This window comes from Sciurus vulgaris, assembly GCF_902686455.1.
Source record: "Sciurus vulgaris genome assembly, chromosome: X".
Taxonomy (NCBI): domain Eukaryota; kingdom Metazoa; phylum Chordata; class Mammalia; order Rodentia; family Sciuridae; genus Sciurus; species Sciurus vulgaris.
The window spans coordinates 22,416,041-22,430,030 of record NC_136471.1 but is presented as its reverse complement, the minus strand read 5'-3'; the positions used below and the strand labels follow the sequence as shown (position 1 = coordinate 22,430,030).

Genomic DNA, 13,990 nt, shown 5'->3' with positions numbered 1-13,990 from the left:
AAATAAGAAAAAACTGATAAGTTGGAATTTTCCTATGATTTCATTGATATCATTAAAATTAGGCATTCTAGATGCCCTGAGCTGATGAATCAAAGCCTTCCGCAGCATTGATGACAGAGATGCTAGTAAAGAAGCTAGCGGAAAAATAACCCTAGCTGCCTGCCGGGGCCACCGTGGGGTGCTTGAGCGGGAAGCCAACTTTCAGCATGAATGGGCTGCTGGGGGAATGCTATTTCTAGTTGTCAAGCTGGTTTAGCATCTTCTTCCAACATTGTGGCAACTGAAAGAGAGAAACTGAGATCTACTAAAGGATCGCTTAGAAAGCAAGTCATTCAAAACAGAACACAGAAAAGGTATAAAAAAAAGAATATTTATCTTTTAAAAATACAACTTTGAACACTACTGGCTACTCATTTACAAAGGAGTTGTGTGAAATACTCTGTATTGGCTCTTATTCAGTGCATTCTCTTACCTTCAATGGACTCAAGGGAGGGCATGCTTGTGCTAGTCTAAGCACCAACATCACTACAAGAGTAAATAAATAAAAGACCATCTCTGTCTCAGCATATTAACCCCAAGCCCCTTCCTTTCCTTTCCTTTTCTGCCAAGCAGAACTTCCTGAACGGTCCACCTGCACTCCACCACTGCAATCTGCTGATGAGCACCACAGACCTGGAGGCGTCCCTGGCAATCAGCACTCCATGTGGAGCTCACACATTTGCAGGAAGCCTAGTACACCCTGGCCCATTATTTATTAATTATTTCATTACTATTAATACTCATAACAACTCTTTACAAACATTCAGCATGAAGTAAATGTAGTATTTACAGCAGTACACAGTTTGCAGTTCAACACACTGACAGCAGAAGAAAAGGGACCAACAGACTGTAAGAAGGCCAGAGGGGAAAGAATATTAAAATAAATCCCTTCTGCTAATGCTTGCATGTGTGCATGTGCCCACGTGTGAGTGTTTTAATTCATAGAAAACTAAACATGCCCTCCTTTAAAAGCAGACTATTTACAAGTGATTCTGAATAGCATGAACACATGCTAGTCATACTGGATACTTGCTTTCTGTGAATACATCTACGATTATTTTTTAAAATTATGAAATAAGACCTTTAATCTATTAGAGAAAATAACTTTGGAACATCTGTCAACTTTTGGTTCATAGTAATTTTGCAAAAAGCCACAAACCATGCTTTGTCATTTCAAAGGTAACCCTGGTTAGGCACCTTCTAGAACACTCTGATGTGTCTACTGGGGCTTGGAAAGACAATTGGCAGTTACACAGAGTATATAGTGCTCCTTTCATTCCTTTTACCAGTAGCAACATCAATGTGAACAAAAGTCTGGAAACACAAATTACATACAAATCATCAAAACATTTCAGTTAACAGTGCTTAAAAAAATACCAAAGTCTATAACAGTAGTACAGACACTGAAAACACACCAAATACTCCTTAGCCTCAGGACTTTTTCAATACAACTAATAAGAGAAGACAACTAATTGCCAGAAGGGGAAGGAAGTTACAGCACTTGAGGTTTGAGGCAATTTCTTTTTAGGGCCTGTAGCTCGAGGTGCTGTTCTAGGATCCTTATTATAACCAAAAGCTATTCCAGGAATGAACTGACAAATTTAAAGTAACGTCTACTTGAAAACCATTGAAAATACAAATCACTTTCTATACTTGTCCAACACGCATTTATTTTCAGGATCCCGAGTTGTTAGGTAGAAATTCAGGTCAGTTTCAAGCCTTCAAAGCCACAGAATTTCCATCTCTTCTCCAGGCTGGCTCCAACTCCTGTCATTTCCTGCTTGAAGGTATGCTGGAGTCTACTCATGAGACATTCCACATCACTGGTGCAGATCTGTGGGACAGAGAGGATATTCTCTATTCAAAACCAATTTCACATTCCCAGTATGGTTCTTCTTTCCCAGTTTTGCCTACGTCAGAATGCTGGTGTGCATGTGTGTGTTGGGTGTGGGAGGGTTAACTCCCTCCCCCTCCTTGTATATTTGTGAGTGTTGGTAGAGTGAATTTCAGGCAGCAGTGTTCCTCTGCTCTGACCACCAGACACAGTCCACTGGGCTTGCTATTGAAGAGAGCTGGTGTAAGTTGCACGGACAGGTTTTGATGTGTAGCCAGCTGAATGATGGGTGCTCTGTGCTGGTGACGCTATGTGCAGGCCAAGTCTTTGGGAGAGGAGGGAGGCTGACATGGCTGCCACCTGAGCAGAATTCTTCACACAGGCATTAGCTGAAAAAGTAACAGGAATGGGGAATGTATTGTGTTTCTACTTTCTCATATTTTCTTTATTTTCCCACTTAACACATATGTGTGCCTGCGTATGCACACATATACACATCAACACAAAAACTAAACTTTTGACTCCTTTCAGGCTTGTTTTGGGAGATCATCATTGCATTAATAGCCACCTTCCTAACCATGAACCTGGGCACCAGGGCTTGGCTGAAGAGCACCAAAGGATCCTTACAGTTGCTGGCACAACTGGAGATGGAGGGAAGGAACCCCCAATTCTCTTGACACCACTGCAGGCTCTCATTGGGAGGCCTCCGACACTACACTGGCAAGAAGCTGCTAATGAGGAACTGTGCCTAGAATAGGAGTGAAGTCATGCCTTCTTCCCAGTGCCAGGAGTAGATTGGATCCAGTTAAGTGAAAGAAGTACATTGCAGGGTATCATAGAGAGCAGAATCCCAATTCAAGAAAAATAAGCCGATAATATTTATTGATAGATACATATAATAGAGATACAGCGTATGTAATGGAGAAGGGTCTGAAATATATGCCAAACGGTAAGCCCTTGAAGGGCTGTTGATCTAGTTCAGTGGTAGAGCACTTGCCTAGCATGCACAAAGACCTGGGTTTGATCCCCAGCATTGCAACAACAACAACAACAAACAAACAAAAAAAACAAAAAATAAACTGTTAATCTTTGAGAGGTGGAATTGTAGGTAACTTTCCCTCTGCTATATTGCTATTTTTGCTTCGCTTTTAAAGAAAATGTTATGCATTATTTTGTGAGTTGAAAAAGAATGAGATAATTTTTACTGATATGCAATTCTATTTCATGCCATTGCAACTGACCACTTGGTTTTGGTAATCCCATCCCACTCTCCCCTTTACTAGCCAATGGACTATTTAATTGCAGGATAGCACGAGGAGGGAAATGAGAGGGAAGTGCTAGCTAAAACGAAAACAAATGCCATCATGGACTATATATCACCACAGTTACAATATGGTTAGAACAATAAGATTCCCAAATAGGCCTGTGTCTTCCTTAAGAGGACATATGCTTAAATGGCTTAACACTTTGGACATCAGAGTGTCAGGAATCTGCATTCAAATGTCACTTCCCAGGAGGCCCAGATCCTGTGAAATAGTGAGTGAAATCCATGAGCAGGTTTAACTGAATGCTGCTTCTGAAAAAAATGTATCAAGAACTTATTCATTTTTTGTAGTCAAGAAACCCTTCTTACAAACCCATATAAATACAGTTATCTCTTAATCCTCAAATGTTTTTAACCAAAAACATTCACTGTAGAAAAGATAGTCTAATAAATGGTGCAGGAAAAACTGGAAATCCACATGTAACAAAATGAAATTAAACCTCTGTTTCTCACCCTGCATGAAACTCAACTCAAAGTGAATCAAAGACTTAGGCACTAGATCAGAGACCCTGTGCCTAATATAAGAAAAAATAGACCCAATTCTCCACCATGTTGGCTTAGGACCTGACTTCCTTAACAAGACTCCTAAAGTATAAGAAGTGAAATCGAGAACCTTTGTAAATGTATGATTACAAAAATGGTATGCCTCTACTTCATGTACAAACAGAGAAACGAGATGTATCCCATTTGTTTACAATAAAAATAAATTAAAAAAAACAATAAATGCGATGATTCAATCTAAAAAGCTTCTTCTCAGCAAAGAAAACAATCAATAATGTGAAAAGAGAGCCTACTGACTGGGAGAAAATCTTTACCACATGCATGTCAGATAGAGCATTAATCTCCAGGATATACAAAGAACTCAAAAAACTTAAAAAAAAAAATCACAAATGACCCCAATCAATAAATGAGCTAAGGAACTGAACAGACACTTCAAAGAAGATGAAATACAATCGATCAACAAATATATGAAAAAATGTTCATCATCTCTAGCAATTAGAGAAAGGTAAATCAAAACTGCACTGAGATTCCATCTGACCCCAGTCAGAATGGAAGTTATCAAGAGTACAAGCAACAATAAATGTTGGCCAGGACATGGGGAAAAAGGTACATTCATACATTGCTGGTGGGACTGTAAATTGGTGAAACCATTACAGAAAGTGGTATGGAGATTCCTCAGAAGACTCGGAATGGAACCACCATTTGACCCAGCTAGCCCACTTCTTGGTTTATACCCAAAGGACTTAAAATCAGCATACTATAGTGACATAGCCACATCAATGTTTATAGTAGCTCAACTCACAATAGCTAAACTATGGAACCAACCTAAGTGCCCTTCAACAGATGAATGGATAAAAATTGTGATTATATATATGTGTGTGTATATGTATATACACACACACACACACATATATATATGCACAAGTATACACACACACACACACACACACACACACACACACACACACACACACTGGAATATTACTCAGCCATGAATAAGAATGAAATTATGGCATTTGCAGGTAAATGGATGGAGCTGGAGAATAGCTTGCTAAGCAAAATAAGCCAACTCCAAAAAACCAAAGGCCGAATGTTTTCTCCAATATGCAGATGCTAACTCAGAATAAGTGGGGGACTAGGGAAGAATAGAGTTACTTTAGGTTAGGTAGAGGGGAGTGAATGGAGGGGAGGGGGCATGGGGGTAGGAAGAATAGTAGAATGAATCTGACATTATTACCCTGTGAACATATGTAACTACACAACTGGTGGGATTCTACATCATGTAAAATCAGAAGAATGAGAAATTATACTCCATTTATATATGCTGTATCAAAGTACATTTTATTGTCATGTATAACTAATTAGAGCAAATTTAAAAATTTTAAAAAACAATCTCCTCTTGCCTTTAAGGGGCATCTCTGACTTCCTAGCAAATTAGCTCTTCCCCTTGCTCCAGATGCTCCCTGAGGCCAGATGTGACCAAATGTTCAGCTTATGGCTTCATCTTTTTTTTCTCTTGGTCCCTGCCTTGATTGTTTCATAATAGGTAAGGAAAGTGGTGATGGAGGGAGGGGAATGGAACTAAGGCTTTCAATTGTGAACATTAACATTTGCTAATGGCCTGAGGCCTGGAACAAAAGTTGGATGGGCAAGAAAGCTGATCGTGGTTAATTTTCTGGTTAATTTGCAGCTTATGTGTAAATTAAGAGAAGGGAGGAAAATTTTTCTAAGATATATCTTGGAGGTAGTATGGCTAACTCGTTCAAGTCTGCTTGAGACTTCTATGGATTTAGCACTGAAAAGTCTCAAATCCCAGGATCTGCCCCCTCAGTCCTAGGCAAACTGGGACAGGTGGTCATCCTGCTCTAAAAAGGAAGCTGTCCACTGAATCTCTGTGAGACAGAAAGTGATGAAAATTTTTAGAGCAATAACCGATAGCTTATTTATGCTTGAGGAAAGTAAGGTCGCCTGCTCACAGAGAACCCTATATCCCCTGGCACCTCCCTTTTGGGCCCCCACATACCTTATTATCAAGACGATGCAAGTAGGAACAGATGTATTCAATGCTTGCTCCAAATGGGTGAACATGAAGGAATGTGGAGATAATTCCTATAGAGGCAATACCCCAGAAGTTACACTTGAGCATAGTATTTCTTAAGATTCGATGTGACAGCAAACTCTTACACATAACAACATGTACAATATCAATATGCTGAGCACTAATCTAAGTTTATATATATTTTACTCAATTAATATCTATATTTTTTGGTACCAGGGATTGAACCCAGGGGTGCCTAACCCCTGAGCACATCCCCAGCCTTTCTTATTTTATTCTGAGATAGTGTCTTGCTATGTTGTTTAGGGCCTTGCTAAATTGCTGAAGCTGACTTTGAATTTGCAATCCTCCTGTGTCAGCCTCCTGAGTCACTGGGATTACAGGCGTGTGCCACCATACCTGTCCTTATTTAATCTTTATAATCACCCTGTGAGGTAGGTAATGCCCTTCCCATTTCACAGATGAGGACAGTGAGGCACATAAAGTTTATGCAACTTGCTCAAGATCACATAGCCGTTAAATGCCAGAACTGGCATTGAATTCAGACAGTCATTCTTAATCACTACACATACTACCTCTTACTATACTGCATCACATGTAGAAAAGCTGGCATATAAAGAGCCACTTCCATTATCTGTGATGGCTAAGGACTATTTGAATTCTAGAATTTTACAACGAATTTAGATTGTGCTAAGTTTTTGCAGTTCCTTCATGTGGTCTTTAGACTTTCGGCTCTTTGGTGTAAATAATGTCTTGCTACTGTGGAAATCATACACATCATGTACTTTGCCTGATTAACTTAGTGCTTCTTACAAGAGATCTGATTAATTGTATTTGGGCTTTATTTTGTGAGTAGCTCTGTAAAGAGGATCCAAACATTTCCTTTGTGGCTGACTTAAGTGGTCACAAGCATTTTGTGCATAGAGCACCATATCTCTTAATGCAGCATAATTCTTTTTATTTTGAGACAGGATCTCACTAAGTTGCTGAGGAAGGCTTTGAATTTGTGATCCTCCTGCCTCAGCCTTCTGAATTGCTGGGATTACAGGTGTGCACCACTGTGCCTGGTAATGCAGCAAAATTCTTACAGCAGTTTGTAGGAATACAAGTGATTTCTACTCAGACTAACTCTGGGGTGATTAGCAGCTGCCAAGTGCCTTGATTGTTTTGGCTTTCAGATTATTATTCTAATCTTTGTCTGGCAAACAGTGGAAAAATGTGTTCAAAAGCATACTATTACTTCTTTAAATTATTTTGAATTTGCCTTCTTTTATACGGTCTTTGGCACATCAATAATACCTAAAATTGGGTTTGCTAAAAACTGCCAGGAAATAAAAGTGAAATTTGATTTGGTTTATAAATTGTATTTTTTATGTTCCTTTAAGAGACTTAACAAAGAATGGCAGTTTAAATTGTACCTCTAAGTTCAGTTAGTTCTTTATGAAACTTCTCCAAATATTAGATGGCAAAGGGGTGGGCTGGGAGACTGGGGAAAACTGATGATGGGGCTCAAAATCAGTTTAGAACAGATGACATTATTAACTAACATTCTTTATTCTTAAATGATGAGGTAAATTGAATTCCCAATCACTGCTTCTCGTTGAGAAACTTAAATTCTGAAGAAGACAGTCCATGTTCCAAGAAATTCTAGATGTCATGGCCAGGAAAGACTATCAAATGTCAAGAAATAACTCTATAGGTTCAAAAACACTAAGCAGTTTTTGTGAGTCCATGTCCGCTGAAATAATTTTAAAACTAGATTCTTTCTCTCTGCCAGCTCAAGACTATGTTCTTTAAAAACAAAATAAGAAACACTTATTTTTAAGAATCTTTTTTTTTCTAGGGCTGTCCATCTACAGAAGCTTCCTTGTACCCCAGCACTTCTCTAGGGTCTCCCTGTTGCCATGCCAATGTGTTAAAAACGCTGAGTTGGAAAATATTAAAAATTGTCACTTTTCTTGAAGAATAAACATCAGCTCCCCTTGTGCATCTTTATCAATGTATCAAAGTGCTAAGTCTGAGTATAATATCCACTACCAAAGGAGGTAAATATATCTTAAAAATATGCAGTTGCCAATCAGTGTGGAAGAATTTGAAGACTGGGGTGGGGCTGCTGTGTGAACTAGCTTTTTAGAGGACAGCTGGGATTAACTATCCCTTCTTAAATGACTGAATATTTTAGAACCTCAATTTGCCATTGTTCTCCAAATGGAAAGTCAATGAGCATTTGTGAATACACTATAAGTGTAAAATGGTTTCCATTTACTAAGGGCTTACTATGGGCCAAGTTCTGTGCTAAGGGGATTTAGGCTAATTATCATATTTAATAATCACAACTGACTTTTTGGTATTGGGGATTGAACCCAGAGGCACTGAACCACTGAACCACATCCCCAGCTTTTTTAGAATTTCTAGAGAAGTAGAGTGTCATTTTGTATGCTAATGAATGACTCGTGGCTGGGGTCCCTTCAAAGCTTTGAGGTGGGGGTGCCAGTAAGACCAAGGCATGATTAGAGGGTTGGAACTTTCAGGACCTTCCCCACCAACAGCCTCCCCACCGTGCCTATGCAATGAAACCACCATAAAGACCCCTCAATTATGGAGATCAGAATGTTTCCCAATTGGTGAACACAAGATGCTGGGAGGGTGGCATGCCCAGAAGGGGCACAGGAGTTCCATATACTCTCTCATAGTATCTTGCCATATGTATCTCTTAGGTTTGGCTGTTCCTGAGTTGCATCCTTTATGATAAACTGGTAATAGTAAGTAAAGCACTTTCCTAAGTTCAGTGAGTTGTCCCCCTGCCCCTGGGGGACAGGGTCATGGGAACTCTTGACTTTGTAGATAGAAATGTGGGTAACAGTGCTACGATTTGGATCTGGAGTGTCTTCCCAAATGCCTATGTGTTAAAAGCTTAGTTCCTAGCCCATTGCAACTATTGGCAGGTAGTAGAACCTTTAAGAGGTGGGGCCTGGTGGGAGGTCTTCCAGTTACTGGAGCATATCCTTGAAGGGAATATTGGGACCTCAGCACCTTCCTTTCCATTTTTTTTTCATATCCTGCCCATGAGGTGAGGGGTTGCCACATACTGTTGCTATGATGTGCTATGTTATCTCAGGTTCAAAATCAATGAAGCCACCTAATCATGATCTGAAATCCCCAAAACAGTGAACCAAAATAAATATTTCTTCTTTTAAAGTTGATTATCTCAGGCATTTGTAACAGTAAAGAAAACCTAACACTTTTGGGGACCCAATATTTGAGACTGCTATCTAAAGTGAGGGAAGAATTGTGGAACTGAGTCTTTAAACTGGGGGTAACTTTAACTAGCTAGTGTCACATTTGAATTGAATTGAATTGAATTGAATTATAGGACACCCAGTTGGTGTTGGAGGGTTGGATAAGTACTGTTGGATGAGACATCAAATATTTGCTGTCAGGAAGTATAAAAACATCCTCTCATTTGGAGTCAGAAGTGTCATGAATAAAAATGTCCCAGCCTGTAGCCTGGAAAACTTGAGAGGCAGACACTTGCTTCCGAGGCTCATCTGGCAAAGCTCTTTGCCCTGCAGCATCTGCACTAGCCCCCTGAGTGGATATGAGAGGGCTTAGCTATCCTTGCATAGAGATTTAAAAAATATCTACAAAGTGCTTCTCCAGCTGACCCCCTCTTAACATAATGCTCATACTGACACAACTTGACATGGCTGTGCTACAGGAAGCTTGGAGAAGTTGGGATCTGCTCTTACAATTTTTATGGAAATCTGTACTAGTTCTTGCTCTACTGTCTTTAGGACTCTGGGTTCTTACTTGGCATGTGCTTATAAATCTTAGGTAAACACCTCCCCTCCTCCACTGGATTCTATGGATTGTACGTATATGTTAGCTTCCTTACCCACTAGCAGTGCTTCCCGTTCAGATTTGATAGGACTGCTATTCATGGTCTTCTCAAGAGGGTAATCACTTTCCTGGCTTGATGCACACAGTCTAGACGCACAGTTTTCCTGAGGGAAGAATGTGATTCCTGGGTCAGTTCACCAACTTTGGCAATGGAGTTGGTTTCAATTAATTACCCAACAGATTAAAATCTTAACACAGGTCCATAAAAGCAATACTGCACATGTTGGGTTATAGAATGAGAGGGAAAACAGTATAAATTATAAAAGCACCAGAGATATCCAAAACATCTTTACATGGCTTCAAAACACAGAAAAAGTTAAATAATTATCTTCAGCCTTTTCCCTGCTTTCAATATTCTCGACTATACAAGTAATCTGGGGAATGAGATTTAATATTTATTGTGTACTAACTAGATGCCAGGTACTGTTAGATATGTATTATCTCTGCTCTACAAATGAAAAAAGTAAGTCGGGAATAAATTAGATAAGTTGGCTAAGACCACATTGCTAGGAAGTGGTAGAGTCAGCATTTCATTCTTTCACAGTCATTCATTGTTAAGAGGATCATTTTTTTTTTTAAATTGTATGTTCCATCCATGAATGGAGATTTTGTAATGAAGCTGATCCACTCACAGGAAACCAACTGTTGGCTTTTGAGCTAAAAATGAGAGCCTCTATCTATTGACTAGTGACTCCCTCTCTCCTGTGTGATAAAGAAGTTATCACCTAAAATACTCCTAACTTGACAGTAAGAAATGATCAAAAATACAGTCAGTGACCTTCTTTGGTGAAACATTGTTCTGTCTCTGAGTGTAGCTGGTAGCTTATGTGAGACAAACTTTAGGTGAAATCCATCGCTCCAGACTGTTCATGGATCTTCCTTTGGGTACTGAGAACAACTTCTGTGGTACATATATGAAGGAAGAGGCATGAGAAGAAGGAATAAATGAAATAGTTGTTTCAGTCTCATTGCTTTAGTCCTTTACTTTTGTAAAAGAAAATGCTGGGGAACTGCTCCTTGGGGGGGCAAATGATGGCTGACTCGGATGCTTTGTCACTTCCTCCCTTCCACAAGCCCTCAGCAAGGACAGGATTCCTTCTGTTTTCTTTAAAGATGTCTTCAAAGCTTCCAGAATGCTGTCTCTGAATTAAATGAATGGTCTATGTTGCAAGACATGTTGTTTTGTGGATTTACAGGCTTCCTGACCACAGTCAGAGGGGAACTCTTTCTTGATGACCTATTCAATCTTTGGCCTTTAGAATCCAATCCAGGCGGAAACAATTATGCCAAGTTTGATTTAAACCCCTGGTTCACTTTTAAGCCACAGGCTTCACACCTGCTTCTAACCCCCTTAAAACATAAAATGATCCAGTAAGCCATTTCTTAAATGTGAGAATTTAATGGATTGAGGTTGATTTATAAGATTTGAGATTTCCTGAGAAGTTTTAGCCATTTTGAATAGAACCATGGACTTATTGAAGCCTGATTTTAATTTTAATATAGCTGGTGTTTAAAATAATTAAAGGTACATTGAAGGGATGCTTATTACCTTGAATTTTATTAGCAGATTCAAAGTGCTAGTTCTATAGACATAAGTCTCATTGTTATATTGCAAAACACTGACAATAACTCACACTGTGGCTTACCGTCAAGAAACCCAAACAAAAACAACAAAAAAAGATCCCTCCTCACCAAAACTTATTGCTTTCCTTTCAACCTGAAATTACTTTTGCAGTCTAATGTGATGGTACTTTGCTTCCTAACCTAATTGTGTCAGGTTGAAATATTTGGCCACAAATCAGCTTCCCAGAGAAGATCAGTTTATAATGAACTGTCATGAATTTCTCTAAAAGAAGCTTTGCTTAAAATAACAGGAAAAACATATTCTGACTCACTGTTTTTGATTATCACTTGGATCTCTCTCCATGTCCTCTTTAGCTGCCACTTCATGGTGTATTCAGTTTCAGAAGAGGAAACACTTATTCTTGGCATAATACAGCAAATTTCTTCTATGCCATTTGACCTATTGTTTTTGTAAATGACGTTCTTCACAAGGCAGAAAGCTGCTTATACTTAAAATGCCCTTAAGTCAATTTGTGATGTCAATCCTCAAGAGTGATTCTAAGCATAATGTCATTAGTTTAAACTTAGATCTATTTACGGCTTTCTGGATACACACTCCAGTTCAAACAGAAAGCAAAAGTGAGCTATGTAGCAGCTCTGGGACAATTTAGAATCTCTGATAGTAAGAGGAAAGTCCTGATAAGTAGAACAGCTTTGGCACTTTTCAATTAAATGCTTGATAAATGAATTTCTCTGGGATTGTGCTCATTTCTTTAATTGCACTCACAAAACTGGAAAGTGAGTTGGTTTTATGATGTGGAAGAATTAAAAGCATATTGCAAATGGCCTCCAGAAGAAAACACTTTCAATCATTCACTTCAACTATACCAAGGTTGCCAGTTCCTGATGGCACTCTGGGGGACATCACTGTGCTGGTAAGCACACCAGGGGCCTGTATGCACTGCATCTTCCTGAGCTAAGCAGAGAAGATAAATAGCAGGAGTTCTTGAGAAACTGTATTATTGTTGGTTTTGGATTCATGGTCCAGCTCCTAATCATTCCCTTCCTTCTGAGACAGTAAATCAGGCAGATTGGGTCAATGACCCTTCTTTTTCAGAGAATAACTTCAGCTGAATATTCAAGTACAGAAGGCATTGGAGAGGTATGACAAGGAGGCACCTATCAATAGACTTTATACACCTTGAATAGAATGGGCATCTGACTCATGATTGTGATGCACTAATCCATCCAGATGTCCTCAGTGGTGATTCTTATCACAGCTTGCAGGATCTCTCTTGATAAAGTCTCATCTTGCCTTCCATGATGCTACTATGTAGCTGTAGGATACTGTGTCTCTTCATTCCTTTCCGAGGTTTCCTTCCTTTTGCTGTTGGCTATTAATTTAACTTATGGCTGCTCATGATTACATTGGATGGACTCTATGCAAAGAAATGTTCATGTTCTAGTTGCACATGTGTTTCTTCCTTTACTGAAATGCTCAATTAAAGGTACTTTTGTGTCATGTGAACTTTCTCCACATTGCTATTTGCTTTACAGGAAGAAGCAGAGAAGAGGTGTGCACACTGGTCTTCTCCAAAAGGGAAGACTGAGGAACTTGAGGGATGGACTGATTTTTAGTCATTGTAAAATATACCATACAGAACCTTTAGAAATGGCAAGGACTCAGCTCTAAGAGCAGAACCCTTGATAAAATAATTATTCTGGAAAGGTACTTTTAATCCCCAACCTGTCAAACATTCCATATTGATTTCTATTGCAAAAACTTACAGAACTTATTCATTGTTATGGGAAAAGGGGGCAAGGGGCAAGGGAAAGGGTTCATTGGGACTCTTGTACCTTTTCTTTAAGATTTTCCAACATTTTCTCCACCTGTAACTTGTCATCTTTGATTTTTTCAAGTTCAGCTTCTTTCCTTTTGTATTCCTCTTGGACTTTGAGGAGATGCTACAAGAAAGACCAAAGACAATCAAGTCTGTAATTAAAAAGCCATACTTCACTTAAAATTCCTGGATGAACTTAGATATCAGGAGGGGCCAACCTCACATTCTTCCAGCACACAGAATCCTTCTTCCATACAGAGATTTGGAAAATCAAGACATTTTTCATTTAGTTATTTTATCTGGCTAATATGAATTTCCTTTGAACTTGGCCCTGAGAAACTAATTGATCTAGTCCCTTAACTTCTTTCCCATTCTGGCCAGTGGTAAGGCTTTGGTACAGTTAATATTGTGTGGGCAATAGCTTGATTGCTTCATAGATGTGAACTTAATGTTGTCGATCATTCTTACAAATAGCCATTTGCCAAACCAGTTTCAATTTTAAGAAGAAAGCAGTAAAGAATCCAAATTTCACATATGTTCATTTCTATGTTGGTAGATAAAGAGTTGGATTTATCATTATTAATAATTACAATAAATACTATTTATTGAGGTCCTAATATATGCTAGGCATTGTGCTAAGGGTTTCATTTGTGTGAACTAATTTAAGCCTCACAATAACCCTATGACACTATTCTCTCTGAGGCTTAGAGAGGTTAAGTGGCTTCCCTAAGGCCATTCAGATAGGAAGTGGCAAAGCTAGATTTAAAACAGGCCAGGTCAACCCCAGAGTCCATATTCTTAACCACCATATTATATTATACATCATTTGAGACAAGTTGGGAGAAATTTCTTAATTGCTTAGAAGGCTATTTTCTCTATAAAAAGTAATCAAAATGAGTGAAATTAATTTTTGAGGAGAAAGAGCTCTAAAA

At 38.9% G+C, this 13,990-nt stretch overlaps 1 protein-coding gene across 1 annotated transcript in view; it reads right to left on the bottom strand.

The window, feature by feature from the left end:
- Positions 1–357: 357 nt before the first annotated feature.
- The window catches only part of ENOX2 (ecto-NOX disulfide-thiol exchanger 2), a 341,467-nt gene continuing 327,834 nt past the window's right edge, over positions 358–13,990 (bottom strand). The window contains 6 exon segments of the mRNA XM_079122719.1: positions 358–1,873; positions 5,722–5,807; positions 9,650–9,758; positions 10,640–10,678; positions 10,680–10,796; positions 13,075–13,182. Of these exon segments, the coding sequence (XP_078978845.1) occupies positions 1,742–1,873; positions 5,722–5,807; positions 9,650–9,758; positions 10,640–10,678; positions 10,680–10,796; positions 13,075–13,182 (591 nt within the window). The 3' untranslated portion in view covers positions 358–1,741.